We start from the raw sequence: 26,694 nt of genomic DNA, 5'->3' as shown, positions 1-26,694 counted from the left end.
ATATTTTACTGTGTAACCAAGTACAACAAGCACATTTTGATTTAGTACAGATCATTTAACCAACTTTTCTCCATTTCCTTTCAAAGTGAAGCTTTTTATGACTAAAATTAAATTGGGAAAGGATCAAGTTCTTTTCATCATTCACAGTACTACTAAAGCTGAAAGATCTGTACAGACTTTTCAGGACACCTCACTGAAAATGAAGTAGTATTAGACCATTAATGTGAAAATGCTCATTTAAAGTCTCCTTCTTAATTTGTATGAACTGCATTCTATCATCTTGTGACATAAGATGTACTTGGTTCTGTACGCACAGCTGAGACAATCCATAGAAAGTGATTCATGCAGCAGCACCTCACTCAGCTGCAACACATTAGCGGCACTGAAGACAATTTTTATTTCAGATGGAATTGACTTGGTGATTCCCTTACCTACTTCAACAGGCCAGAGGCTATTCAGCCAAAAATATATGCTGCAATTACAGTTAAAATATGCATTTGTTAACTGTAACCTTGTTTTAATAATTTAAAGATGTGAGCTATAGTGTAAACATACAATTACTTGTGTACAGGGGTTACAACTTATATACTTGTATTTTTTGAATATCAATAAGTAAATCAATACGGAGGAAATCATACAAGAACAAGATGCATCCTTAAAGTATACATACCCTTGTTTAAAGCATACCAAGGAAGCTGCATGCTGTTATTACTGCCAAAGGACGACCTAACAAATACTAAGCAGGACTTTGAGAAACTTCCAATGGCCAGGTGTAAAAATAATTGTTTGAAAGTAAAAAAATTACATAATTTGAAAACACTTCCAGAATATGCTTTGAAAAAAAGTTTTTCTTGTTTCTTTACATCACACACAATTGTAACATTTTGACAGTTTTTAAAGTTCGTTCTTCAATATCCTCAATTTAATTTCCATTTTTTCACACCATATAAATAATTTTTGGCTGCACTGTATAGACTTATATACATATCTATATATACACACACATATCTATATACAGTGCATCCAGAAAGTATTCACAGCGCATCACTTTATCCACATTTTGTTATGTTACAGTCTTATTCCAAAATGGATTAAATTTATTTTTATCCTCAGAATTCTACACACAACACCCCATAATGACAACGTGAAAAAAGTTTGAGATTTTTGCAAATTTATTCAAAATAAAAAAATCGAGAAAGCACATGTACATAAGTATTCACAGCCTTTGCCATGAAGCTCAAAATTGAGCTCAGGTATATCCTGTTCAGGATCTGAGATGTTTCTGCAGCTTAATTGGAGTCCACCTGTGGTAAATTCAGTTGATTGGACATGATTTAGAAAGGCACACACCTGTCTATATAAGGTCCCACAGTTGACAGTTCATGTCAGAGCACAAACCAAGCATGAAGTGAAAGGAATTGTCTGTAGACCTCCAAGACAGGATTGTCTCGAGGCACAAACCTTGGGAAGGTTACAGAAAAATTTCTGCTGATTTGATGGTCCCAATGAGCACAGTGGCCTCCATCATCCGTTAAGTGGAAGAAGTTCGAAACCACCAGGACTCTTCCTAGAGCTGGTCGGCCAACTAAACTGAGCGATCGGGGGAGAAGGGCCTTAGTCAGGGAGGTGACCAAGAACCCGATGATCACTCTGTCAGAGCTCCAGAGGTCCTCTGTGGAGAGAGGAGAACCTTCCAGAAGGACAACCATCTCTGCAGCAATCTACCAATCAGGTCTGTATGGTAGAGTGGCCAGACGGAAGCCACTCCTTAGTAAAAGGCACATGGCAGCCCGCCTGGAGTTTGCCAAAAGGCACCTGAAGGACTCTCACACAATGAGAAACAAAATTCTCTGGTCTGATGAGACAAAGATTGAACTCTTTGGTGTGATTGCCAGGCGTCACGTTTGGATGAAACCGGGCACCGCTCATCACCAGGCCAATACCATCCCTACAGAGAAGCATGGTGGTGGCAGCATCATGCTGTGGGGATATTTTTCAGCGGCAGGAACTGGGAGACTAGTCAGGATAAAGGGAAAGATGACTGCAGCAATGTACAGAGACATCCTGGATGAAAACCTGCTCCAGAGCTCTCTTGACCTCAGACTGGGGCGACGGTTCATCTTTCAGCAGGACAACGACCCTAAGCACACAGCCAAGATATCAAAGGAGTGGCTTCAGGACAACTCTGTGAATGTCCTTGAGTGGCCCAGCCAGAGCCCAGACTTGAATCCGATTGAACATCTCTGGAGAGATCTTAAAATGGTTGTGCACCAATGCTTCCCATCTAACCTGATGGAATTTGAGAGGTGCTGCAAAGAGGAATGGGCGAAACTGGCCAAGGATAGGTGTGCCAAGCTTGTGGCATCATATTCAAAAAGACTTGAGGCTGTAATTGCTGCCAAAGGTGCATCAACAAAGTATTGAGCAAAGGCTATGAATACTTATGTACATGTGATTTCTCAGTTTTTTTTATTTTTAATAAATTTGCAAAAACGTTAAGTAAACTTTTTTTATGTTGTCATTATGGGGTGTTGTGTGTAGAATTCTGAGGAAAAAAATGAATTTAATCCATTTTGGAATAAGGCTGTATCATAACAAAATGTGGAAAAAGTGATGCGCTGTTAATACTTTCCGGATGCACTGTATACACATACATACACATACACACTCAAGAGTTGCATAAATGAAGTGCCTATGAAAATTAAATGAAGACTTACCAGGCAATCTTCCAGCAGCCAGAGCATCTCCAGGAAGGTGACCATTGACACCATTGGTTGAGAGGTTGCTCATCTGGCCTAGTCTTCCACTCCTCATCTCCAGATCAGTTGGGTATGGCCTTCTTGGATCTCCTACAGAAACAATGTTGAATTTTGTTCACTTTTTGTTACATGACAAAATTAAATTTTACTTCCATTATCATAGAAGACAGATACATAATCTACAGCAAGCTGTCCTTCTCTCACCTGTTTGATAAGATAGTGCTTTGAGTGGCTAAAAAATTCTACAACTCTTTTAAAATTTGGTTTACTGAAAGTTCATTCGTTATGAGTTTGTAATAGAAAGCTCAACAATTTTTAGTTTGATGTACAAATTAAAATGCTCATAAGCAGTTTCTGGAAGTATAACTGGAAGATACCTTCATTCAAACACCAGAAAATACACCTTCTCTTAACAATAAGGTACTTGCATCTTTCGCTTTTCTGGGGAAAAGTGACAGAGAAGCAAGTTGGCCTGTCCTCTCTTCCTGGAACCTAGAAAGCTGTCACACTTTTTTTGGGACTGTAAACTATTTTCTGTAGATCTGCTGGAGGCTCTCAAATCCTCTGAACATGATAAAAATAATACATTTTATTTATATAGCAACTTTCTCTTGCTCAAAGTGCTATAAAAGAAATCCAAAATAACAAACAAGGCATATATGACAATATTCTCGCAAAACACCAAATAAAGATAAACACAGTGTACACAAAGCTTTGAAATGGAATGAAAGACAATAAACCCGAATAAAATACAAACATTCACACACTACAAGAAAACCTTGAACAAGTAACGTAATTTAACCCTGAACAAGTAATGTCATTTCTGATAAGGCAGTCCCCGGGTTATGTACAAGATAGGTACAGTAGATTTGTACTTAAGTTGAATTTGTATGCAAGTCGGAACAGGTACATTATTTTAATAAAGACTATAACCAAGTGCTCTGCCAATGAATGATGGAGTTTCACCTCTCTCTGACCTTTTTATTATTTCTACTTCATTTTCCATGGTGATGTTTTCTCTCTTCTTTACTCTATCACCAGCACTTGCATCAGATTTGTGTTTCAGAGACACTGATGAAGGGTGAAGACAAAAGGTTAAGATGAGCTCTTCTGCACAGCACTTGACATGCTATCACAGCAGGAAGGCACCCCCCGTCAGCACGTCTGATGTACTGACAAGAGACAACTTCCTACTATGTGAGTAACAGTACAAGCAGGCTTGCTATTGAGAATAAATGGGGGCATCGACAGGTGGTTCATCAGCTGCCCATCTCACAGTCACATCCACTACAGTATGCTGCCTGCAGAGTCCGCCCACCGAGAATGAACACGGTGAGGCCACTGCCCCCATTCAACAGGCAGTCATCCAAGGCACACTACAATGCTATCCCCTGCCGCCCTGTTCACCCTCAATGGCCTCCGTTCAGCCACAACGAGGTCACCGCTTGCACTAATACCAGTCGCCCACCTAGAACGAACAGGGCAGGTGTGTGTGGTGGGCGGGCAGTGAAACTGCTGGGAGCCGCCCAAGAGACACTACACTGCGCAAAAAGCAAAATCGCTCCCAAACCCCCGCCCAGCCACCACTTGCAGCATCCCTAGGTCAAAGATGACGGAGCGGCAGTTACTGAGGCGCATAAAAAATTAGTGCTGGGCAGCAATTTAAATTTTTAATTGTGATTAATCGCAGACAATCACAACAATCACATTGTTATGCACAAAATTTAATAAAAACTCAAAAGTAGTGTATTACGTGTATTTGGTTTGCAAACACTTTAAACAAATATGGTACTTTTTAACAGCAGTATTCCCTTTACATAGTAGCAGTTAAATATTTATTGTAAATTTCAACTTAAACATTAATGAAATCAAATTAAACATAAAACCAAAACTATTTGCCACTGCCATGGCATTAACGTTTTATCTAGTTTGCTGTAGCAAAAACAAGTTACCCTCAGAGTCCAAGACCCATGATCATAATATTATAACAGGCACCTTCCATTTCTAAATCTGTTTTCTTTTTTATCTGAAAAGATACCAGCAGAAACATTTTCTTTTATCAGGGAGCAGCATAAAAGTCTATGTTCAGTAGCAACTCTTTGAAGGCTAATATTTTTTCCAAAAAACTCAGTTTTCTGAAAAGCACACAAAGCAATGGTTACACACATAAATCAACATAAAACATATGTTTGCACGATGGGCTGGCTGCCTGGCTGTCTTTGTGAGAAAGGCGCGCAGGGGTGGAAGTTGCAGTGAGACGCAATATGGTTTATACCTTCTGTCATCATAAGTGTCTGTCCTCCCAGGCGAACGTTGCCATAGGTGCATCAGCTACACAAACGTGTTCACCACCACGATCAGCTGAGGCCGGTACCTCACTTTTGTTTTCGATCAACATCTCCCGATCACTTGCATCAAAATCGGAGTCCAACTAATCCGAGTCCGAATCAGTGGTAATACGAAAAAAGTCATCCATGGATTATTTTGCTTTCAGAATTCACTTTGGTATCTCTCTACATGCCACTTTAGAAGCTATTTGCACTTCGCTACTCATGCACACGCAGGGAATCAAGGTCAAATCAACAAAGCTAACTGTCCTTCTAGCAAAAGCACATTGAAAAGCGCTGTAACAAGAAGATCACTGATCTCTATCGATCACTAACGAGACCGAGGCTTTCAAAAAAATAATAACAAAAACTCCATTAACGAGCAATAAAATAATTGTCAGCATTAATTAATGCTATAATAACGCGTTAATTTGCCCAGACCTAGAAATAAATAAATATACACACATACATATATATTACAATGTACCAAGCAGTAATATGGAAGCAATGTATTATTATTATTATTATTATTTTTTTAACAATAAGTTCATCTTGATTTTCATTCTACTTTTCTAGGCATTTTAATTGTTTAATGAATCCATTATTTACTAATCAGTGGGTCAGACGCTGAAGTGCAGTAGTTGCAGCCTTTGATTATTCAGTGTTTGGCTGGGTGTTTGCTCTGCTCATTTTTAATTGTAATTAATAACATACAACGACGGGGGAAAACTGTACAGAGAAAGGGCAAACTATAATGAAAGCAACAAAAGACTATTAAACATTTCAATCTGTAGCATAAGGAGAAATATTTCTAAATGTCTTATAAATGTAAAAAAAAAATCGTGCTGCTGAGAAAATAAAATACTGGCTAAATGAGACCAGTGTAACCAGGTGTTGTAACTGATTATGAATCTGGTTGGAACAAAAATCTGCAGCCACAGTGGGTCCCAAGGACCAAGTTTGGGAACCACTGCTATAGAACATTTGTTACCCACTGACTTTTAACAGGTGGGCTGGGATTCTTCCAGCTGAGCAAGGTAAGTCCATGTGCTAGCAATGTGGAAACGGCAATTACAATCAGTTTGTCCTTCTCCACTTTAAAACCATCTGGGTATACACCAAACACAGCTATTAATGGGACAGGAATGATTGTAACACCAAGTCTGTCTGATAAGTATTCAAAGATTTTTGTCCAGAATGTTAATGTAGTGCACATCTAAAACATGTGGCCCAGTGAGGCTGGAGCTAGATTGCAATGTTCAAAGGTTGACTATTGGCCTGGATACATTTTACACAATTTGAATGGAAATAACTGTGATTGATAAAATATTTTAAAGCTGAATGATTAAATGCTATGCACTTATTGAGCTAGAGTGTATTCTATGTATGGCTGCCTTCCACTCATTTTCTGTGATGACAAGTGAAAGATTCTTTCCCTACTATACCCTGGGATCTACGAAAGGAAGGTACTTTACAATGTTTTTATATATTATTCAGATGCTGTCCAAGTCTTCAAGACTGGTTAGTATGTCTTCTGGAATAGAAATCAGTGGAAGATAAGGAAAATTGGGCAGGTTCCTTTAAGCAAAGTTTCTGTTTTGAAAGTAGTGGAAAAATTGTGTTGATGGGAAGTTAAATTTTAAGCACAATTATTCATAGGATGCAAATACATTATTTATATACATTTCTCTAAGTATTTTAATTCATTTTCCAAATTCATTTTCCAAACAGTAAATACGTTATAGGTTTGAGAGGGTAGAAAAGGGTGATCATCATGTAGAAGTGCAACAACCTTCTCTTAGGCCTTCCTCTTTTTCGCTTCCTTGGGAGCGCTATCCTTAGAATCCTTCTCCAAATATACTCAGCATCTCTCCTCTGCACATGTCCAAACCAACACAATCTCGCCTCTCTGACTTTGTCTCCCAACTGTCCAACTTGAGCCGACCTTCTAATGTACTCAATTTTTAATCCTATCCATCCTTGTCACACCCAATGCATATCTTAGCATCTTTAACTCTGCATCTCTCTGACTATCCTACTTCTTCTTTGCCATCCTCTTCCTCTGTATACTCTCCTGTATTTCCTCATTCCACCACCAGGTTTCCTTTTCCTCCTTCCTCTTTCCAGATGTCACGCCAAGCACTCTTCTTGCTGTCACCCTTACTACTTCTGCTGTAGTTTTACAGCTGTCTGGTAACTCTTCACTACCACTCAGTGCCTGTCTCACCTCCTCCCTAAACTCAACCTTGCAGTCTTCCCTTTTCATCTTCCACCATTTGATCCTTGGCTCTGCCCTCACTCTCTTCCTCTTCTTGATCCCCAACGTCATCCTACAGACCACCATCCTATGGGGCACATGCCAGAGCAAATAAAGAACTACAGCACAATTTTATTTCTATTGCAGACAAGGATTGTGTATATTAATCAATTTGTGTCAATTTTCTGTTCTTTATAGCTTGTATATTTGGTTCAATGGCAGTTTCAAAAAGCAGCGGTGTTAGGGGGCATCCTTGTCGAGTCCCACATTCTAGTTTGAAATAGTCTGAAATAATTTTAATACAAACAAAGGCTTCTGGACACCATATAAAGTAGTTTCATCCATGCACATATGTTTGGGCCAAACCCAAATGTGTGCATTGTGATGAATAGGTATTCCCATTCAACCATGTCAAATGCTTTTTCCAAAGATAATAAGATCTCTAGTGTGTTAGATTTTATGGGTGAGTATCTTACATTAAATAAACGAAGATTACAAGATAAGTGTCTGCCTTAAATAAACCCAGTTTGCCTTAGTGATATTATAGAATGAAGTACTTTCTCGATCCTTAAAGCTAGAACTTTGAAGTTTACCTTAACATCATTATTCAGAAGTGAAATAGGTCTGTATGATGCACACTGTAATAAGTCCTTATTTTTCTTTGGAAAGATAATACTGCTTGACAAAAAGTTTGAGGTAGAATTTTGATGTCTCTAGCTTCTACAACTGTTGTTAATAGTGGAGCTAACATATTTGACATTTTTTTCCTTATAAAATATTTTTAGATGTATTAGATGTTATCACCAATGTTATTGAAGACCTGTCCAGGTCTTAATTTAAAACACAATTAAAAAGCCTCCAGTCATTATAATTTTATGAGTGTTCATATTAGGAATAGTTGCAAATACATTTTGGATGAAATATCCATCATCCACATTATGTGTGTATTTATCAAGATTGCTTTAGATTTAAATAAATTATCCATCATCATGACATATCACCCTTCAGGACCAGGTACTACAACTGATACTACAAATGTGATTGTTTTATGTATTTACATTTCTCACACTTCTAGCTTTCTTTGTATAACTGGAGTGAAAAAAATTGGCTAATCCAATCTTTCGAACCAGAACTGGTCCTTAGTTGTAAAGTGAGTCTCCTGTACAAATATTATCTTGGCATTTAGGCGTTTTAGGTGAAAAAATATTTTTTTTCTCTTTAGATCATGATTGAGACTTTTGACAACAGAAGCAGAAAAGCAACATTATTTTTTTTTCTAGAATATTCATAGATCTCTCTCCTTCTAAAATACTTTTTTCCAGGATACTTTCCAGGTAAATGTACTTTTGCACAGATGCATATATACCATAGTTTTCCAATTCTCAATGTATGTTTATGTAGCTTATATGTAAAAATATAAAAATATCTCAAGCCTATAAGGTTAACATAATAAAGAATTAACATTTGAATATTTCAGCAGGGCGGCACGGTGGTGCAGTGGGTAGCGCTGCTGCCTCACAGTTAGGAGACCCGGGTTCACTTCCTAGGTCCTCCCTGCATGGAGTTTGCATGTTCCCCGTGTCTGCGGGAAAGGTGCATTGGCGATTCTAAATTGTCCCTAGTGTATGGAGGTGTGTGTGCCTTGTGGTGGGCTGGCACCCTGCCCGGGGTTTGTTTCCTGCCTTGTGCCCTGTGTTGGCTGGGATTGGCTCTAGCAGACCCCCTTGACCCTGTAGTTAGGATATAGCAGGTTCGATGTCCACTATAGCTTCCTCTTCCTTGCTAACAGGAGTGTATCCTTCCTGATGTAATCTTCTGCAGCTGTAGCCCAATGGCTCTACATTTCAATACAGTGAGAGATGCTCTTCTGTATGCCACTGTTGTAAAGAGATGTTTGAGGCCATTCTGCATGCTTAAATGAGTCTAGCCAATCTTCTCTGACCTCACTTTTTAAAAAAAATATTTCCACCTACACCTTGCACACTTGTTATTTTTTACTGCTTCATGCCGTGAATGTTAGAAACTGGTTTGAATGAATATCCCAGCAAAGTTATCATCTCTGAGATGTCAAAATCACATCATCTGGTACCAACAATCATACCACAGTAAAAGTTACTTACTTTATTCACATGTCTAGCCCAATATAATTTTCAGAAACTTCAACTAAACCTCTTGCTTATGTCTGAATGCTATGCTTGTTAAGTTAAAGCAACAATGACTGGCTATTTTTCCAGAAGCAGACTGTTTGTGTTAATGAGCAAGTCTGCCAAGAAAGTGTATATTACCAAGCAAGTACACAGTCACTTGTTATTTTGCAGCTTTTGGCAGCGTAACTCTTCTGCTCAAGACTACTAAAACATTAAAAGTCTTCAAATGAATATTTAACCAATAAGGAAACAAAAACAAAACTTTTTTTCAGTTAATTAACATAATATTTTGGCAGCTAGTTCACTAAAAAAGCTATTATATTACATAGGGAGATTCACTCGAAAAAGGCCCTGAATATTCTGTTGTAAGTCCCGTTAGGATGAAGCAATCTTAACCAAAAAAATACTGTATATACATTGACGTATGCGTAATCAATTGCATTACATGTGACGCTGGAAGCGGTTTCCGTTTTCTGCCAAACACATTTCGATGTGGCGTTCCATGTTCCTCAATGTATCAGCAAGTGTCTTGGGGGGAGGAAATAATAGCAATTTCACGTTGGATGTTTTCCTTCAAATCTTCCACAGTGTGAAGCTTGTTCCAATAGACTTTTCCTTCGAGCATACCCAAAAGGAAGAAGTCTGGTGGCGTCAGATCTGGCGACCATGGTGGCCAAACCCCCTTTGAAATTACCCTGGTGCCGAAGGAGGACTCAGTTTCTGCCTTGCCGATGTGTGACACGTTGCTCCATCTTGCTGGAAGTAACCTTCCATTAACTCATGTTCATCCAGTTTATTCTGACATCACTTAAATGAATTGGTGACTCAGTAGGTTGTCACACTGTAGACGCTTAATATTGTACACCACCATCCTGATGAGAAGTCTGAGTACATGTGGTATGTACCCAGAAGTTGCAAACAGAGGTTAAACGTCGCAACTGCTGTCCGGCGCCTACCTCACTGCTCTGATGCAGGGGCATCCTGGCTTCTTCGAAGCTCCATATACACATTGCACATTGTTTCATTCAGATTGCTTCGTTCTAACCAGTTATTACACAAAATTTGGGGTCTCTTTCGAGTGAATCTCCCCATATATCCAACAACATTTTATAAATCAATAGCCACCACGCAGTAAAGCATACAATGTTTTCACTCCCTAAATTTGTTAGTAAACAAATGAGGAAGAAAAAAAAGCACATAAGAGACAAAATATTAACTTGTGATCATGGTCATATGGCAAATAAAGAACAATTTTAAAAGCTACCTGGCACCCAATTGAGGGGAGCGCATACTGCATTACTTGCACTTATCCTATGGGCATATTTTATAACTTCTTCAGAGGAGACACTTCCTATAATAAAAAGATCAGGGAAAGGAAAAACAAAAGAATTAATCACATAGTAGCTTTAAATTTACAAGACTTTTCCAAACATTTGTCTACTCACAGATAAATATTAATTTTCAAAATGTAGACCTATCCAGAGACATACAGCAATACAAAAAAAGATTATCTGCACTGCGCACCAAATTCAGAAATAATTTATAATAATACAGTGCAGCCCATTAAGTTACAGACTGAAGAGTAAAATTGTACTTTGACTCTTGCAATAGCACAGTTTGCAAACAGGCAAAGCTCCAACATGGTGAAACTTCTGTACTGAGTGCACGGTAATGGAAAAATATTATTTCTTATTACTCTTAAAGCGTCTAAAAAAGCAAATAAGGATTTTATCCCATACTATATATAAAATCCTCTGCTTATCAATTCAGTCAAGACTAAGGTTTAGGAGCAGTCATTACACATATAATATGTCTTTTAAATACACATTATAACACTACCTGAAACCTGCCATTCTCATCTTAAAAATGTAGGTAAATTAAAACAACTTCTAAATGTACACGACAAGGACAAATAAATTTGCACATTTATTTCTAGTAGAACTGACTACTGCAATACATTATTCATAGACTGCTCAAATTATTCTGTTCTGTTTGCTTCAGTTAATTCAAAATGCTGCCACAAAAATCTTTACTAGAACTAGTGGTATGACCACATAACTCCTGTACATAAGTCTTTACACAGGGTTACAGTTAAGTTTAAGGCGGACATTAAACATCAAAAATACTGGTCTACTAGAGCTTGCAAGGATCAGCAAGGTAACTGTTAGATGTTGAGCTTTTAGCTAAAGGGGCCCAATCCTGTGGAATGAACTGCCTACTTCTGTAAGAGACGCCAGCATAACCAGATTAGATCTGCTGATTAACTGTTCTAATGTTCCCTCATCTTTGACAGTCATTTGCATGAAAAATTAAAACATTACTATAATTAAAAACTGTTACTGACCCTTCTCAGTACTGTGCTGTGGAACTTTGTGCCCCTACGATACTGCTAAACAATGGGGTAAGCACCTAAGATAAAGGGAGCCATAAAGTCCAATTGGACTCGGTATTTTTAGGCCAATGTCACATTACAAAACTTTGTCATGGGGCATGTCAGACTTGCTGATTGAAGTTGCTAATCTCGTCATCAGACCATGTCAATTTAAGCAACTGAAATTTTTTGGAAAGGTCCAATTTAATGACATTGCTTCAAACTTCTAGCACAGTCATGCTCACTTCTTTTTTTAACGGCCAATAGTGTGCTGACCAACACAGCCAGCATTGTACAAAGGGTTAACAAGTAGAGCAAGTTCAGTCATATGTCATTTTTGGTTTTCCTCTTTTTTCCATTCTGTCCTGGTAGGTATAGCATAAGACAAATGAGCACTTTTGTTTGTGAGTTTTAAAGCATGTGTTTTTCCTTATTACTCATTGTTGCATCATATGCATTGTACTTCTAGATTAGCATTCATTGGTTGTCAGCTATAATGCACACAGAGCTTGCCCCTACGACTTTGATTTTGCCAGGGTGAAACATGGACTAGATAAAGTGAGCCACTGGGCATAATCTCACATTATGCGACTGGCTTTATGGAAGCACGTTACCAACTGCCTCTGACTCGTTAAGATTATGTAAATAAAGGCTACAAATAAACATTTCTAGAAAAGTTGTGTAATGTAATGTGACATGGCCTTTATTAGACTGCCCTGTACAAATATATACTGTAGAACAGCCAGGTTGGTAAGCTAGCTGGACAAGGTCTTATAACACGATTTTGTGTTATAACTGACCGTGGACCCCAAACGGTTTATTTTCTCCAGGATGTTTTTGTTTTTCTCTTCTCTGTGGTCACCTGCCAATATCTCAATCATAGCATTAATAGACTTATACTGTCAAGTTTTCTTAACGTTAATCATTTGAAATTGCTCTATTTTATTAGTACTGTATGTTTATCCTAATCTGTATGTTTATGTGTGTGTTCATCATGTGATTTGCAAACTGTGCAATTTGCGTTTAGCTGTAAAATTCCTAAAGTGTTATGAGCCTGTACTCAGTTAAGAGCACTATGCATTTTTTTTTTACTAAATACATACTTGTTATACACTCATATTGATATTAAAAATTGAAAACTCACCCTTCCTTGCTTTTTCTATTGATTTCAGTTTTTCCTTTGCTTGGTAAACTGCAGTTGCCTACAAACATATAAAAAATTTGTAAGATATCATTGAAGTACTCCCTGAGAAATTCTTCTTGCTCAATAATATCTACCAGGCAAAACAATACATTTTATTAAAATAGATTTTTTATCATCACTCTGTAGCAAAGTATGGATTTTCTTTAAGGCTAGGAATTATAGTAGCTATTGGTTTTCCTTCCAGCTTCATTTTAAATTAGCAGTCAACTAATGGCTACTAATGTTAACTGACTTTGTTGCTTTGCTTTTGATTGACTCACTTTTAAGATTCCACTTTTAAGTCTTTATTTTATTCCTTAAACAATTCACCATTAATAATATGAAATAAGCTGTTCCAGATCAAAAAAACATTTGAATCGGTGGTCTCGCTGCTAAAAAGCCACAATGGCTCAGGTTTTCACTGCAACCTACTTTATAATTAGAAGCCAATTCTTTCTGTTAATCATACAAGTTACTTTAATTATATGTCTTGGCAGTGCCCACATTCTAATAAACCAGCTATTTTTATTATAGTTTATTGTCTTTATCGGAGGTCACAATCCGAATGTTTTCTGACCTGGGCCTCAGTTATCTAACAGCTGGATAAGGAAAAAAAGTAAGTTCAGCATCTGTGATCTTAAAAGGAGAGTCAATTTCAAATTAGTCTGTTCCATTAGAAGCAAAGCAAAACTTAATCATTGCAATCAATTTTCAAAATTTCTAAAGGATTTGCATGATTTCAGTTTATTTCAGCCTACCAGTATGTGCTCTGCTTCTTTCAGCTGTTTCTGGAGTTGCTGAATGTCAGTGTCTCTTTTTTCTGCCTCTTTTTCAAGTAACTGCATTTCCTGATGAACTTTTCCTTGTTCATGAGCTATCCTCATTAGCTCTTGAAACTCACCATCCCTCTGCACCAGTAGTTCTAAAATCTATAAATTAAACCAGCAAATAGAAAAATCCCATAAATATATACAGGCAGTGGTCAACAATATAAGTTGGTGATGGCTGTTTAAATGGGTGTAAGATGTTTTATTAGCACAACTGGGGTATCTCAAAACAACAGAATAAAGAGTGGTTACTAGTGGTTTTGTGAACACTGTTTTGCTTTAGGTGAGTCCCTTAAAGTTATACTGCCAAAAACATTTTTTTATCCATTGCTTAACCTGTGTTGCTTGTAGTAATGGGCAAGAAAAAAAACTGAACTTATATTTTTATGGAGAATAGAGATGAGATAAAGTTAACACAACAGGCTTCTACAGGTACCAACGCTGAACATACAGCAAACAACATTAAAAGGCCCATAAAAAAATGTTAATATACTTACATCACATAATGTATATTTCAGATATCCAACCAGATGTATGTCCAAAATGTTTCAAACATATTTATTTTTCTTTAAATATTGTTAAATAAACCACTTCTGGAAAAATCTTCTCCTGAATGACTGGGGCGTGAGTTCAAATGGAACTGAGCTTTTGGATTGAAGACCACCCTCTCACATTATTAATGCAAATATCATACACAAACACAAGCTCACCCATGCTGTTTATGAGATTGAGGCGAGTTGAAGGTTCATCTGACTGAGTCATGAAATACCAAACTACACAACTGGAATTCACAAGAGCTCATCGTTGCTAAGATTGTGTAGATGAAGTGTTGAACTGAAAAATCACTGAAAATTACATATAGTGTGACATGGGCTTAAGCTACTGAATAACTAAGGTGTACATATATTTACACATGGTTTACAAATGTTGGCTATTTTTGAGTTGAATAAATAATGAGAAAGTAAAATGTTATCAGTTGGTTTCACCGAAAGTTAGATTTATCTTGGTGAGGACTAAGTGATATTATGATTAATGATATCTATGACGGTAACTACAGAAAAGCTAGTGTTGTTTATATAATTGTTTTGCTTCATTTCTTCTTATTTAAATTTATTCTTTTCTGTTTCATAACCTACCACTTGGTTTTATTTGTTGTGAAGCACTTTGGACAACATCCACTTGTCATATATGCTATATGAAAAGGTTTTCTAATTATATATATTTTATTAATTTCAGAATTACCATACAATTCTTATTTTGTAAACTGCTTAATTAGAGGCAACTGTATGCTGACTGCATTATCTACCAAATTCAAACAGCCATTCAGCATAAAAACAAAACAAAAAAAGTAATCAGTTAAAAATGTCAAAATGTCTAGAAGGCCTACAATTAAACAGTGTGGTCAATGATTGTTTTAAAGAGAGCTAGTTGAGTATGTTATTGATAAAAGGCATTTTTTGCTTTCCCACAAAAGTAAATGAGTAGGTCAGGATTCCTCCGAATGAGCAGAATGTGATAGCATGCTAGCAGCATACAAAAGGTTATTACTGTTGAACACTTGTTAGCAATGGTGTTGCACATAGTATCATGTCAAATGGGGCCATTCATTTATGACAAGCCGTGGTAACCCTGACAGTGCTCAAACTGTGGGTGAAGACTGTAGCTCAATATAGTACACACCAAAGGCATAGTCAAAAGATCTGGCACAGGAAGATGAAAGGTTGAGGATACCCACGCAGGTTGGGTTTAATTAATGTTAAATTGTTCATCTAAAGCAGAGGTTCTCAACGTCAGTCCTGGAGTCCCCCTGTGGCTGCAGGTTTTTGTTCCAACCAGCTTCTGTTTTTAATTGAAATCCTGGGCTAATTAAGTGAACTGTTACTGCCCAGATTCTGTGTTTTGGGAACAATATAGAAATGAGAAAACTAAGTTTGGTAAAAAAAAAAAAAATAATAATTAAAATGTACTAAGCAGTTATATGGGAATAATTATTTTTCCTTTGAACAATATTTTCACCTTGATGTTCATTCTATTTTTCCAGGTGTTCTAATTGTTTAATTAATCCATTGTTTTCTAATTTTTGGGTCTGTAGCTGCAGCCTTTTCGCAATTCAGTGTTGTTTGCCTGGGTGACTGCTCTACTCATTTTTATTTGTCATTATTAAGATACAATGAAGCATGCAAACTGCACAGAGAAGGGTAAAATACAATGAAAGCAACAAAAGTGACTTAAGCATTTAAATCTACAGCAAAAACAGAAATATTTCTAAATGTCTTACAAATGCCTCTGTGCTTTATTAATGTAGAATAAGAGAAAAAAAACACCAGCTAATTAACTGAGATCAGTGTTATAAGTTGTCACTGATTATGAATCTGATTGAAGCAAAAACCTGAAGCAACAGTGGGCCCCCAGGACCGACTTTGAGAACCCCTGATCTAAAGTAAGAGAAATGTATGCAATATAAAAATATGTACTACCTGAGGTCATATTTCACATACAGTGAAGTCAGTAAGTTTTTTATTGGTCACCATCGGGCCTGATGAAGGTCATACAGCTGAATCTTTTTGAGTTTTTAACATCCTTTCCAGTGTGCAAACAACACTGAATTTCTTTTCAAGTATTCTTCAGATTGCTATGATGTCAGTTATGCTGGACTTTGACAGGAAGGCTTGAATTAGTACTAGTCAGAGGTGTGGATTACAGTCCCAGCCTTAGGTGACTGCATGTGGCTTCAGGATTTTTTTACAAATAGTTTCACGTTTTTTCATTAATTTTTAAAATTTTTTAACAGTTTTTTCATTAATTGACATCATTGTTTTACTAGCTTGTTTTTTTTTTCTTTTTCATTAATTGACATCATTGTTTAACTAGCTTGTTTTTTTTCTCCTCATATAATGCATTTAGAAAAGCACAGTAGTGGGAGATTTACATTCATAAGAAATTAATAAACCTTGTTTCTGTGTAGTTTGCTCCCTCAATTTTTATAAATTAACAGAGCGGATTATGCAAATGACAGTGTATGCTGAATAGCTTTTTCACAAGCATATTCAGTAGTATGACATATGCAAGCAGAAAAGGGAAATTGTCAGCACTTACGTAAAGCTTTGTACAATTAACAGTTATTAATCCATCAAAGGGCATAGACTATCAGTTATGAAATGTAATTAAATTCTATCACTACACAAATTAAATAAATTAGAGAATGCAGATTACTCTTTTAATATATCCTTCTTTTCTGTATCCTGTGCAACTATTCTTGGCCAGTTTACCTAACACTGTATTCTAATCCAAACTATATTTAGGAACAAAATGTGACACAATTAATAATTAAAATAAAAGTGACATAAAACAGATTAATAACAAACATTCATGGTTAAATGTATACAACTCAATGTTAAATAAGACCTTATACATTTGAAACTGAAGTACAGTCAATTTAAATCCACAGTAAAAAAATTCTGTGTATTTTGAAGTTGGACCTCGAAAAACTAAGGTAACTGAAAACACTCATTAACAGAGTAACAACAAAACTAATGCAATGTTAACAATTTACAATATGAAATTAATCCATCTATCTATTACCTGAACCTGCTTAATCTGGTTTAATGACAAATCATAAACTAACTCAGGTTGTACATCCGTTGCAAGGCGCACTTTTATTCCAAAAATATATCTCACTAATCAACCAAACATACACGTCTTTGAAAAATTTGAAAAAAGGCAGAAAAGACTGAAGTAAACATGGGGAGAATGTGCAAACTACATAATGCCAGTGACCAAGTGTGATAAGTGGTCCATTGCTTTATGCTGGTTTTAAAAAAAATAATTGTGTCCCAACAGCGTGCAGGCCTTGAACAGGTGCAGATGTGCACATGATGGCACACATCAGTGGTTGATTGCAGTGCTTGGCTGATCCATGCATTTAAGTGCAAATGTGAGCGTACTGGTCATGTGCTGCATTCACACGTCGGAGTGGGAGGAGGGTCACGTCTCCGTGAGATCAGGCTGTATAAAGAGAACCTGAATGGAAGGGAAAAGGGGAGGAGAGATCAGAAGAATAAAGGCAAAGGAGAGAATGGTGGTTAAAGAAGGAAGGAGCAGCGAGAGGCATATGAGAAGGAGAGCTCGTCTTAAAGAGCAGTAAAGGCAGGTGGTCAGCTATTGGCCTCAGGCAGAGGCTGAAAAAGTGGTGCTCCTACTGAACTGTACTATACTGGGAAGTAGGTGCAGCCCATTATGTGGGGTCTCCTGTGGAGGCTGAGGGGCTGGCGGCAGGAGACAGGTGTGCAGCTTGGCGCAGCACCCCATGGATGTGGCAGGCCTGGCAATGGGGACCTGAGCCAAGAATTAAATGTTGACTGCACCTGTTAGTGGTGTGTCCTCTTAATGCAAGGTCTGGATATGATTAGTGGAGGAGATGCCAGGTTTCAGACGGAAGCACTGGGGGCTCGGGTTTTTAAAAGAAAAATGGCGGTCTCCGAATTTTTAACCCGATTTTATGGATTATTTGGATTGTTTTAATCTCTGATTTCACCAATTTTATGGATTACTTATTTATTGCTTAAAATAAGAAGAATTTGGCTGCACTGCACTTTAATTTGGACACTGTTTGGATTTGATTGATTTTAATAAAAGCACTTGACACTGGTGTTTTCTCATTTGTCTGGCTCATCTTGGTTAATGATGCTCAACGGCTCAGGTTCAAGAGGCTGCCGGAAGCAACAGGGAGCATGGAGCCTACCCTGACCATCACACCAAGCCAAGAACAGTGCTAACCACTGTGTCATCCAATTTTAATAACATAAGACTCATTTTTTTCTCATTTTATACATAACATTTGAAATTACCCTAAATTAAAAATATGAATTATAAAAGGGTGGCACAATGGCGAAGTGGGTTGCACTGCTGCCTCGCAGTTAGCAGACCCGAGTTCATTCCCGGAACCTCCCTGCGTGGAGTTTGCATGTTCTCCCCGTGTCTATGTGGGTTTCCTCCAGGTACTCCGGTTTCCTCCCACAGTCCAAAGACATGCAGGTTAGGTGCACTGGTGATCCTAAATTGTCCTTGTGTGTGTGTGTGTGTGTGTGCGTGTGTGTGTGTGTGTGTGTGTGTGCGCGTGCACCCTGCGGTGGGCTGGTGCCCTGCCCGGTGCCCTGTGTTGGCTGGGATTGGCTCCAGCAGACCCCCGTGACCCTGTAGTTAAGATATGGCGGGTTGGATAATGGATGGATGGAATTATAAAAGATCTACTAGTAAAATTACACTTTAAAGCAAATCTTACTTGACTTTCCTCTCCAGGCTGTGGCAACTTCTGGCTTCTTGAAAGGGCTAACATTTCAATTAATTCCCTAAAATTACAAATTTAGAGTCATATTAGTACATAAGAACATGAATAACAAAAATATTTTAAGTTATGTAATATGTATAATGTAGCAGGGGAGAAGAAAACCAAGATAAATCACTTTATAAACCTTTCTAAAGAGCTAAATACTGTCACTGTTTCCTTAATAATTATTTGTAATTTGTGTACTTTCTGACTTAAAAGTGAGCAGAACAAAAACTAAGGAACTGAAACCACAACCTGTGCCTACACTAATTCCACCAAATTTATTCAAAGACAATGTCACTAGGAGGTGAAGACTGTACTAGTCACTGTCTGCAATCTCCTAGATGACCAAGGAATTTGTGATTGACTGTCAGTTTCCACATTGCACCTACGTGTAGCCAGAATGGCCTCCGACTTGTTGCAATTGTAAATAGGATCAAGCATTTCAGGTAGTAGTTGGATGCAAAAGAAAACCAATGTAAACTCAGGTGGGGCATAAAAGTTCCACATATAAGTTACACAAACCAAATTCTGTGTGGAGACATCACCGTCTGTTGTACTACATTAGCAGAAGCCCACACAATTCAAAACCAAAAGCAGTACAATAATACAATGGGTGCTATCAGATGAGTATACTTCCATATAAATGAGATGCGATTTCAAATGTGTCTATCTTTAGAAATTAATTTCCATCCATCAGTCTTTAAAGAAACCTGAAAATCAAGTGTGACCACTAGGGGGCACTGCAGCACCCCAAACCAAGACAGAACTGCATAGACTCATCCTGGGTTCAAACCCAAGGTTTATTAACAGTACCTCACAGAAGGCTTCTCACATGTTGTATAATCACAAGTACAGTGATTCCTCGTTATATCACGCTTCGACTTTTGCAGCTTCACTCTATCGCGTTTTTTTTTCTCATACACACTGTCACTACGCATGCGCTTTCTGAGAACTTTTATCTAAGCCCTACGATGGCTCCTAAACGTGCTGCTTTTTCTAAGCCTTCTAACAATAAAACTAAGCGCCGGAGGAAGATGCTTACTATCCAAGAGAAGGTGAAACTCTTGGATATGATTAAAGATGGCAATACCCTACAAAAGCCTCCTCACGCATATGAAAAGACAGTGCCAGCAACTGCCTATCAAGATGTTCTTCAGCTGCGCACCCAGACACCCACTGCCTACTCCTAGTACTTCTTCACTGAAGACAACAACGCACCTGCTGAAGATACTGCACCGCCTCTGAAAACTCTCCTACTGAGGCTGTGCCTTCATAGGTTAGTGGTTGTGTGCAATTAAATGTACAGTACAATAATCTACTATAAAAAAGCGTTCGGGATTGTCCTTCCGTCCCGTGAGTGCAAAACGTAGTGGTATTCCGTTTATTACAGACTTACTACTTGTGGCTTGAGGTACGAAGCGACGCGATGTGAGCAGAGTTCTGGTGCTGTCATCGTTCCCTTGCTTTTGTGCGCGATGCGCTGGAAAAATAGACAAAATTATGTCTCTGGAAATAATTCATGTTGATGGAGTACAAATGCCTCACCGCGTAGTAAATATCAGGGGAGATGGTGCTTGCTTATTCTCAACTATAGCTTATTTAGTGCCTGAAACTCCGTCTTTAGCGGTACAGATTCGGGCTGACATTGTACGACTTTGGACAGGCACTTGAGGCGATTAAAAAAAAAACTTAGGATTTCGAGAGATGTTATGAATGGGCACTTTGATGTTCTCATTTTCTACACTTACATGCCTGATGTACACATGGAGCGCACAAAAATTGAGGATAAAAGTCGGTCGCCTTAAAAGGCGAGTGCGCCTAGTAATATGATATTTGTAACGTCTTATATGTCCTATTTTCTCTTATTTTGTCTAATATATTGGGTAACTGAGTGTAATGGTGACTAAAGGGTGTTATTTCATGTCTAGAGGGCTCTAATAATGTTAAAAAACGTATTTAGAAGGTTGTAAACAGGTTTTCTATACTCTAACTGCGAAAATATTCAATTTATAAATAAAGAATCCTACTTCGCGAAAATTCATTTATCACGGTAGAGTCTGGAATGGATTAACCGTGATAAATGAGGGTACACTGTATTCTTTTCTTTCTCTCTCCACTCTTCCCAGGTAAGCTTTGTCCTTCTTCCACCCAACTCAAACTCACTTTGATGAGGCAGAGAGATAATTCTTTTATCCAAGACCCGGAAGTACATCCAGTGCAAGGACATATTCTATTGGAAGTAGTTAATAAATCCCTGCAGCACCCATGAAACCCAACAGGGCTGCTCTATGGTACTACAGTTCCCAGCATCCCCTACATGTGTCTGTTTGGGTACTGAAGCCCAAAGATGCTGACATCTAGCATAAAAAGTCCTCACCTATTGTGTAAGGGTCCTTTATCCAACACCGCCGGGATGCCAAGAACTCCTCTAATTGCAAGGTTGTAAAGGTAATGATCTGGGATCCATCCTGTTTGGGACACCATCCCATGTGTGTTGTCCACTACACAAGTCAAGAGCCAAAGTGGCCAGTGCCTGATCATAATAGCAAAATGTGCAAAACAAGAACCAACCTTTCAAGGCTGCAGTCCACCACACTAATGCACACACATTTACAGGGCCAATTTAGATTCTATTATCTAACTTGTTTTTAGGATGCAGGAAAAAATAGGCATATCTTGAGAAAACCCAACAAAGACATAGGGAAAGCATTGAAACTTCACACAAGCAGTCCCCAGACATGGAAATGAGATCAGCAAGTCCAGGAGAATAATAAACCAGCACTTGCATCATATCCACCACTGTACTTTACAAATACTAACTTGCACAGTATTAAAAGTATGTATATATATATGTATATATATATATATATATATATATATATATATATATATATATATATATATATATACACATACACACACACACACATACACTAGTGGATTCAGCAAGTCTGGGACAATAATAAGTCAGAAGTTCCATCGTATTCACCAATGTACTTTACATACCGTATATTAACTTAAACAGTTAAAAAAATATATACATTTTTATATATATACACACACACACACACACACACACACACACACACACACACACACACACACACACACACACACAATCATGGCCGAAATGATCGGGACCCCTGGAATTTTCCCAGAAAATGCACCATTTCTCCCAGAAAATTGTTGCCATTACAAATGTTTTGGTATACACATGTTTATTTCCTTTATGTGCATTGGAACAACACAAAAAACAGAGAAAAAAGCCAAATCTGACATCATGTCACACAGAACTCCAAAAATGGGCCGGACAAAATTATTGGCACCTTCTCAAAATTGTGGGTAAATCATTTTATTTCAAGCATATGATGCTCGTTTGAACTCACCTGTGGCAAGAAACAGGTGCTGGCAATATAGCAATCACACCTGAAGCCAGTTAAAATGGAGAAAAGTTGACTCAACCTTTCTGTTGTGTGTCTGAGTGTGCCACACTAAGCATGGAGAACAGAAAGAAGAGCAGAGAATTGTCTGAGGACTTGAGAACAAAAATTGTGGAAAAATATCAACAATCTCAAGGCTACAAGTCCATCTCCAGAGATCTTCATGTTCCTTTGTCCACTGTGCAACATAATCAAGAAGTTCACAACACATGGCACTGTAGCTAATGTAGCTAATCTCCCTGGATGTGGATGGAAGAGAAAAATTGATAAAAGACTGCAACGAAGTACAGTCAGAATGGTGGATAAACAGCCCCAATCAACTTCAAAACATATTCAAGCTGTTCTGCAGACTCAGGGTGCAACAGTGTCAGCTCGAACTATCCGTCAACATCTGAACAAAATGAAACGCTATGGCAGGAGAGCCAGGAGGACCCCACTGCTGACACAGAAACATAAAAAGCCAGACTGGAGTTTGCCAAAATGTACTTGAGGAAGCCAAAATCCTTCTGGGTGAACGTCTTGTGGACAGATGAGACCAAGGTAGAGCTTTTTGGTAAAGCTCATCATTCTACTGTTTACAGAAAACGAAATGAAGCCTACGAAGAAAAGAACATAGTACCTACAGTCAAACATGGTGGAGGTTCCAAGATGTTTTGCTGCCTCTGGCACTGGATGCCTTGACTGTGTGCAAGGCATCATGAAATCTGAAGACTACCAAAAGATATTGGGGCAATGTAGGGCCCAGTGTCAGAAAGCTGGGTCTGTGTCAGAGGTCATGGGTGTTCCAGCAGGACAATGACCCCAAACATACCTCTAAAAGCACCCAGAAATGGTTGAAGACAAAGCGCTGGAGAGTTCTGAAGTGGCCAGCAATGAGTCCGGATCTAAATCTGATTGAACACTTATGGAGAGATCTCAAAATTGCTGTTGGGAGAAGGCGTCCTTCAAATCTGAGAGACCTTGAGCAGTTTGCAAAAGAAGAGTGGTGGAAATTCCAGTTGAGAGGTGTAACAAGCTTGTTGATGGTTATAGGAAGCGCTTGATTTCAGTTATTTTTTCCAAAGGGCGTGCAACCAAATATTAAGTTGAGGGTGCCAATAATTTTGTCCAGCCTGGTTTTTGAGTTTTGTGTGAAATGTCAGATTTGGCTTTTTTTCTCTGTTTTTTTGTGTTGTTCCAATGCACATAAAGGAAATAAACGTGTATACCAAAACATTTGTAATTGTAACTATTTTCTGGGACAAATGGTGCATTTTCAGGTAAAATTCCAGAAGTGCAGATAATTTCGGCCATGACTGTGGTGTGTGTGTGTGTTTGTGTGTGTGTGTGTGTGTGTGTGTGTGTGTATGTATATATATATATATATATATATATATCAGTGGTACTCAACACGCAAATTTTTAAGTCTTACTTAAAAAAAATCTTTAAAAAATAATTAAAAAAAACATTGTCAGCAGAATTCATTTCATTCTAATACTCTTGAATCAATCTATGACACTCCCACCCCTCAACAGCCAGAAGAACACAATCACAATTTACCTCTGGTCTCACACTAGGGAAATTAGAATGAAGACTGGGGTAAAAATGGCTCAAGAAAGCAAGAGATGCAAATATGAAGATTACTACCGGGCACTTGGAGAGCAGGTAAATGCATCTGTCTGCTTTGTGAAAACATCGTTTTGCAGTTTAAAGGGTCCAATCTACAGCACCATTACGAAGTTAAAACACCCAAATTTCAGTTCCGACTTTCCTAAGGGAAAGCTGCCGACACTCAAACAGAACCGAACTGCTCAGAAAAACTTCTTCCACACTAATAGTAGGGAAAGGCGACAGAGTTATCCTACAAAATCGCGTGTGAACTGATGAAAAAGATGAAGCCATATACTGATGAAGAACTGGTGAGGGTTTGCATACTACTTATCTGTTCAACGCCGTTCCCTGACAAAAAAGACCTGGAACTAGAGGCAAAAAAAAAAAAAAATCAACTGCAGGATTACACTGTAGCTAGCTAAGCATGGTCACAGTTTCTGTAGAATTTTCAGGTTCCCTTTTGACTGCAAAAGTTCTCTCGGGGTATTGTGCTTTCTCCCCAAATCTCAAAGATGTTAAGTTAATGTTGATTGGGGAATATCAAAGAGAAACTGTGCATTCATCAGCAATGCGCTGTTTGTTAGGTGCTGTTTTGTACTGTGAAAAATCATCAGCAATATGCTCTCAGTTTCTTACCTGCTGTTAAGGGCAGGCAATGCTGTCTGTTACAGGTGATTAAAAACAGCAATGTGCTGTCTGTTGCTGTTAATGACTTTGTGATCAACACTTGAGAACATTTAATAAGGATAATGTTGAAACACTGCCAGTAGGCCTAATGTTGAAATTTTTGGTTGCAGTGATAATAAATTATACTTATTACGTCATTCTTTTCATCCCTTTAAAACTTATATTTATCCTTATTCTCAAAAGCACACTGGTTTCAGTCGTGAAAGAGACGTTTCTGGATTGCAAAATATTTTTTGACAGCGTGGCATGGTTGTATACCGCTGATATATGCTGATGATCCAAGTTCAATAAAGAGTCTACAATGAATGTCTAGCAAAAATGTAATAAAAATGAACGAGGTGCTTAACAGAGTATACTAAGCCCATTTTTAAGAACACTCTGAGATAACTTATGTTTTTATAATAATGATCATTACATTTCGGTATTGTTACGTCATTATCCATCTTCTGTTAAAATTAATCATGTAAACGAAACTGCATTTGGTACCACTCTTTACCATTTCTATTAGACATTAAAGCAATGGAATACTTCCCTTTTAACCTTTACTATACCTGCATTAACTATCAAGCACTTAAATATACCTTAAAAATGAAACAAAAAGTAAAATTTGCAAGATGCCAAAAATAAGACAGTCCAACACGAATGGTCTAATAAAACATTTTACAGAAACTACATCTTTTAAAATATTAAAATAACAGTACATTTCAAGCATATAGTCCGTTTAGCTTTAAATATATGACCATTTCAAAAAACACTTGTATTCCAAGAATTTCCTTCCCTGTAAATTAATTAATTATACAGTAACAATCAGGCAGTGAAGCTGGTTTTGTTTAAGGAGTTACGGAGCGTAAGTTTTATAATGACATAATTCATTGAAAATAAGGAGGTAATCTTATTGATTATTCTCAACTAACGACAGAGCGTAAATTTTCACAAAACCACTTTAGTCGTCGGCAAAAGTCTTGATTTATCCGGAAAGATCAAATCATTGTTTCCGCATCTATTTTATCTATCTGATGAATTACCTGGAGAGCACCTCCAAATCGTCCAAAACAGACAATAATCTTTCTTTGGTTGATCTGTCGGAAACCGCCATAACAATATCTCCCAGACACTCTACCTCCCGAAGAAAAGATTCTCTATGCATGAGAGGAAACTGTGCAAAAAAAAAACTGTCAGGCTTGGGAAACACTGACACCTAAAGTTCGGAGGCTACGCAGCAGTGTCAGCCTGTTCATAGCAGTTTATGAGGAGTTGCAGAAAGAAAGTCGGTTTTTTAATACAATTTTGGAAAAAAAAGCTTTTTTTTTGGTCAGGTGCTAAAAGACAATTGTCCAGTGCGAGGCAAACCACTGAGTCAGTGCAGAAACACTACAGATTTTTAAATTTATTAGAATAGAAGCTGCACAAGGAGTAATGGGATGAAGCTGAAGAACAGCTGAGATGAGACAGGGAAATGCCTTTAATTTTTGTTCTCATACAGAGTTCTTAACCCCAAGAATCAGGATGCACTTAATTACTCTAAGTTGGGATAAGATTTGTTGGCATCAGTTTTTACATCACCTAATTCTGAAGAGGGATTTCACACTATAACCTGTTCTTCCTATGTTTATGGCTATTTTGCACCCACCTTCACATTAGGCCTTAAACTACCACTTCTTTTAGTTAAATTAACAATTTGTCAAGTAGGACATTATCAAATCCTTTCTGAAAATCAAGTAATATTATATGTACCTCTCTTATTATATGATTTTGGTGAATTCTTTTAGAATTTCAG

The 26,694-nt window shown here is 37.7% G+C and overlaps 1 protein-coding gene across 1 annotated transcript in view; it reads right to left on the bottom strand.

Moving 5' to 3' along the window:
- The window catches only part of med4 (mediator complex subunit 4), a 32,323-nt gene extending 6,267 nt beyond the window's left edge, over positions 1-26,056 (bottom strand). Inside the window, exons 1-6 of the mRNA XM_039745240.1 lie at positions 25,943-26,056; positions 19,153-19,219; positions 13,803-13,973; positions 13,006-13,063; positions 10,755-10,841; positions 2,718-2,849 (exon numbers count right to left, since the gene is read on the bottom strand). Of these exons, the coding sequence (XP_039601174.1) occupies positions 2,718-2,849; positions 10,755-10,841; positions 13,006-13,063; positions 13,803-13,973; positions 19,153-19,219; positions 25,943-26,013 (586 nt within the window). The 5' untranslated portion in view covers positions 26,014-26,056. The remainder of the gene's footprint in view (positions 1-2,717; positions 2,850-10,754; positions 10,842-13,005; positions 13,064-13,802; positions 13,974-19,152; positions 19,220-25,942) is intronic.
- Positions 26,057-26,694: the final 638 nt, after the last annotated feature.

The sequence above is a fragment of the Polypterus senegalus genome, chromosome 2, assembly GCF_016835505.1.
Source record: "Polypterus senegalus isolate Bchr_013 chromosome 2, ASM1683550v1, whole genome shotgun sequence".
In the NCBI taxonomy this organism is placed as follows: domain Eukaryota; kingdom Metazoa; phylum Chordata; class Cladistia; order Polypteriformes; family Polypteridae; genus Polypterus; species Polypterus senegalus.
The sequence above is the reverse complement of the archived record's forward strand: the minus strand, read 5'-3'. Positions and strand labels throughout refer to the sequence as shown.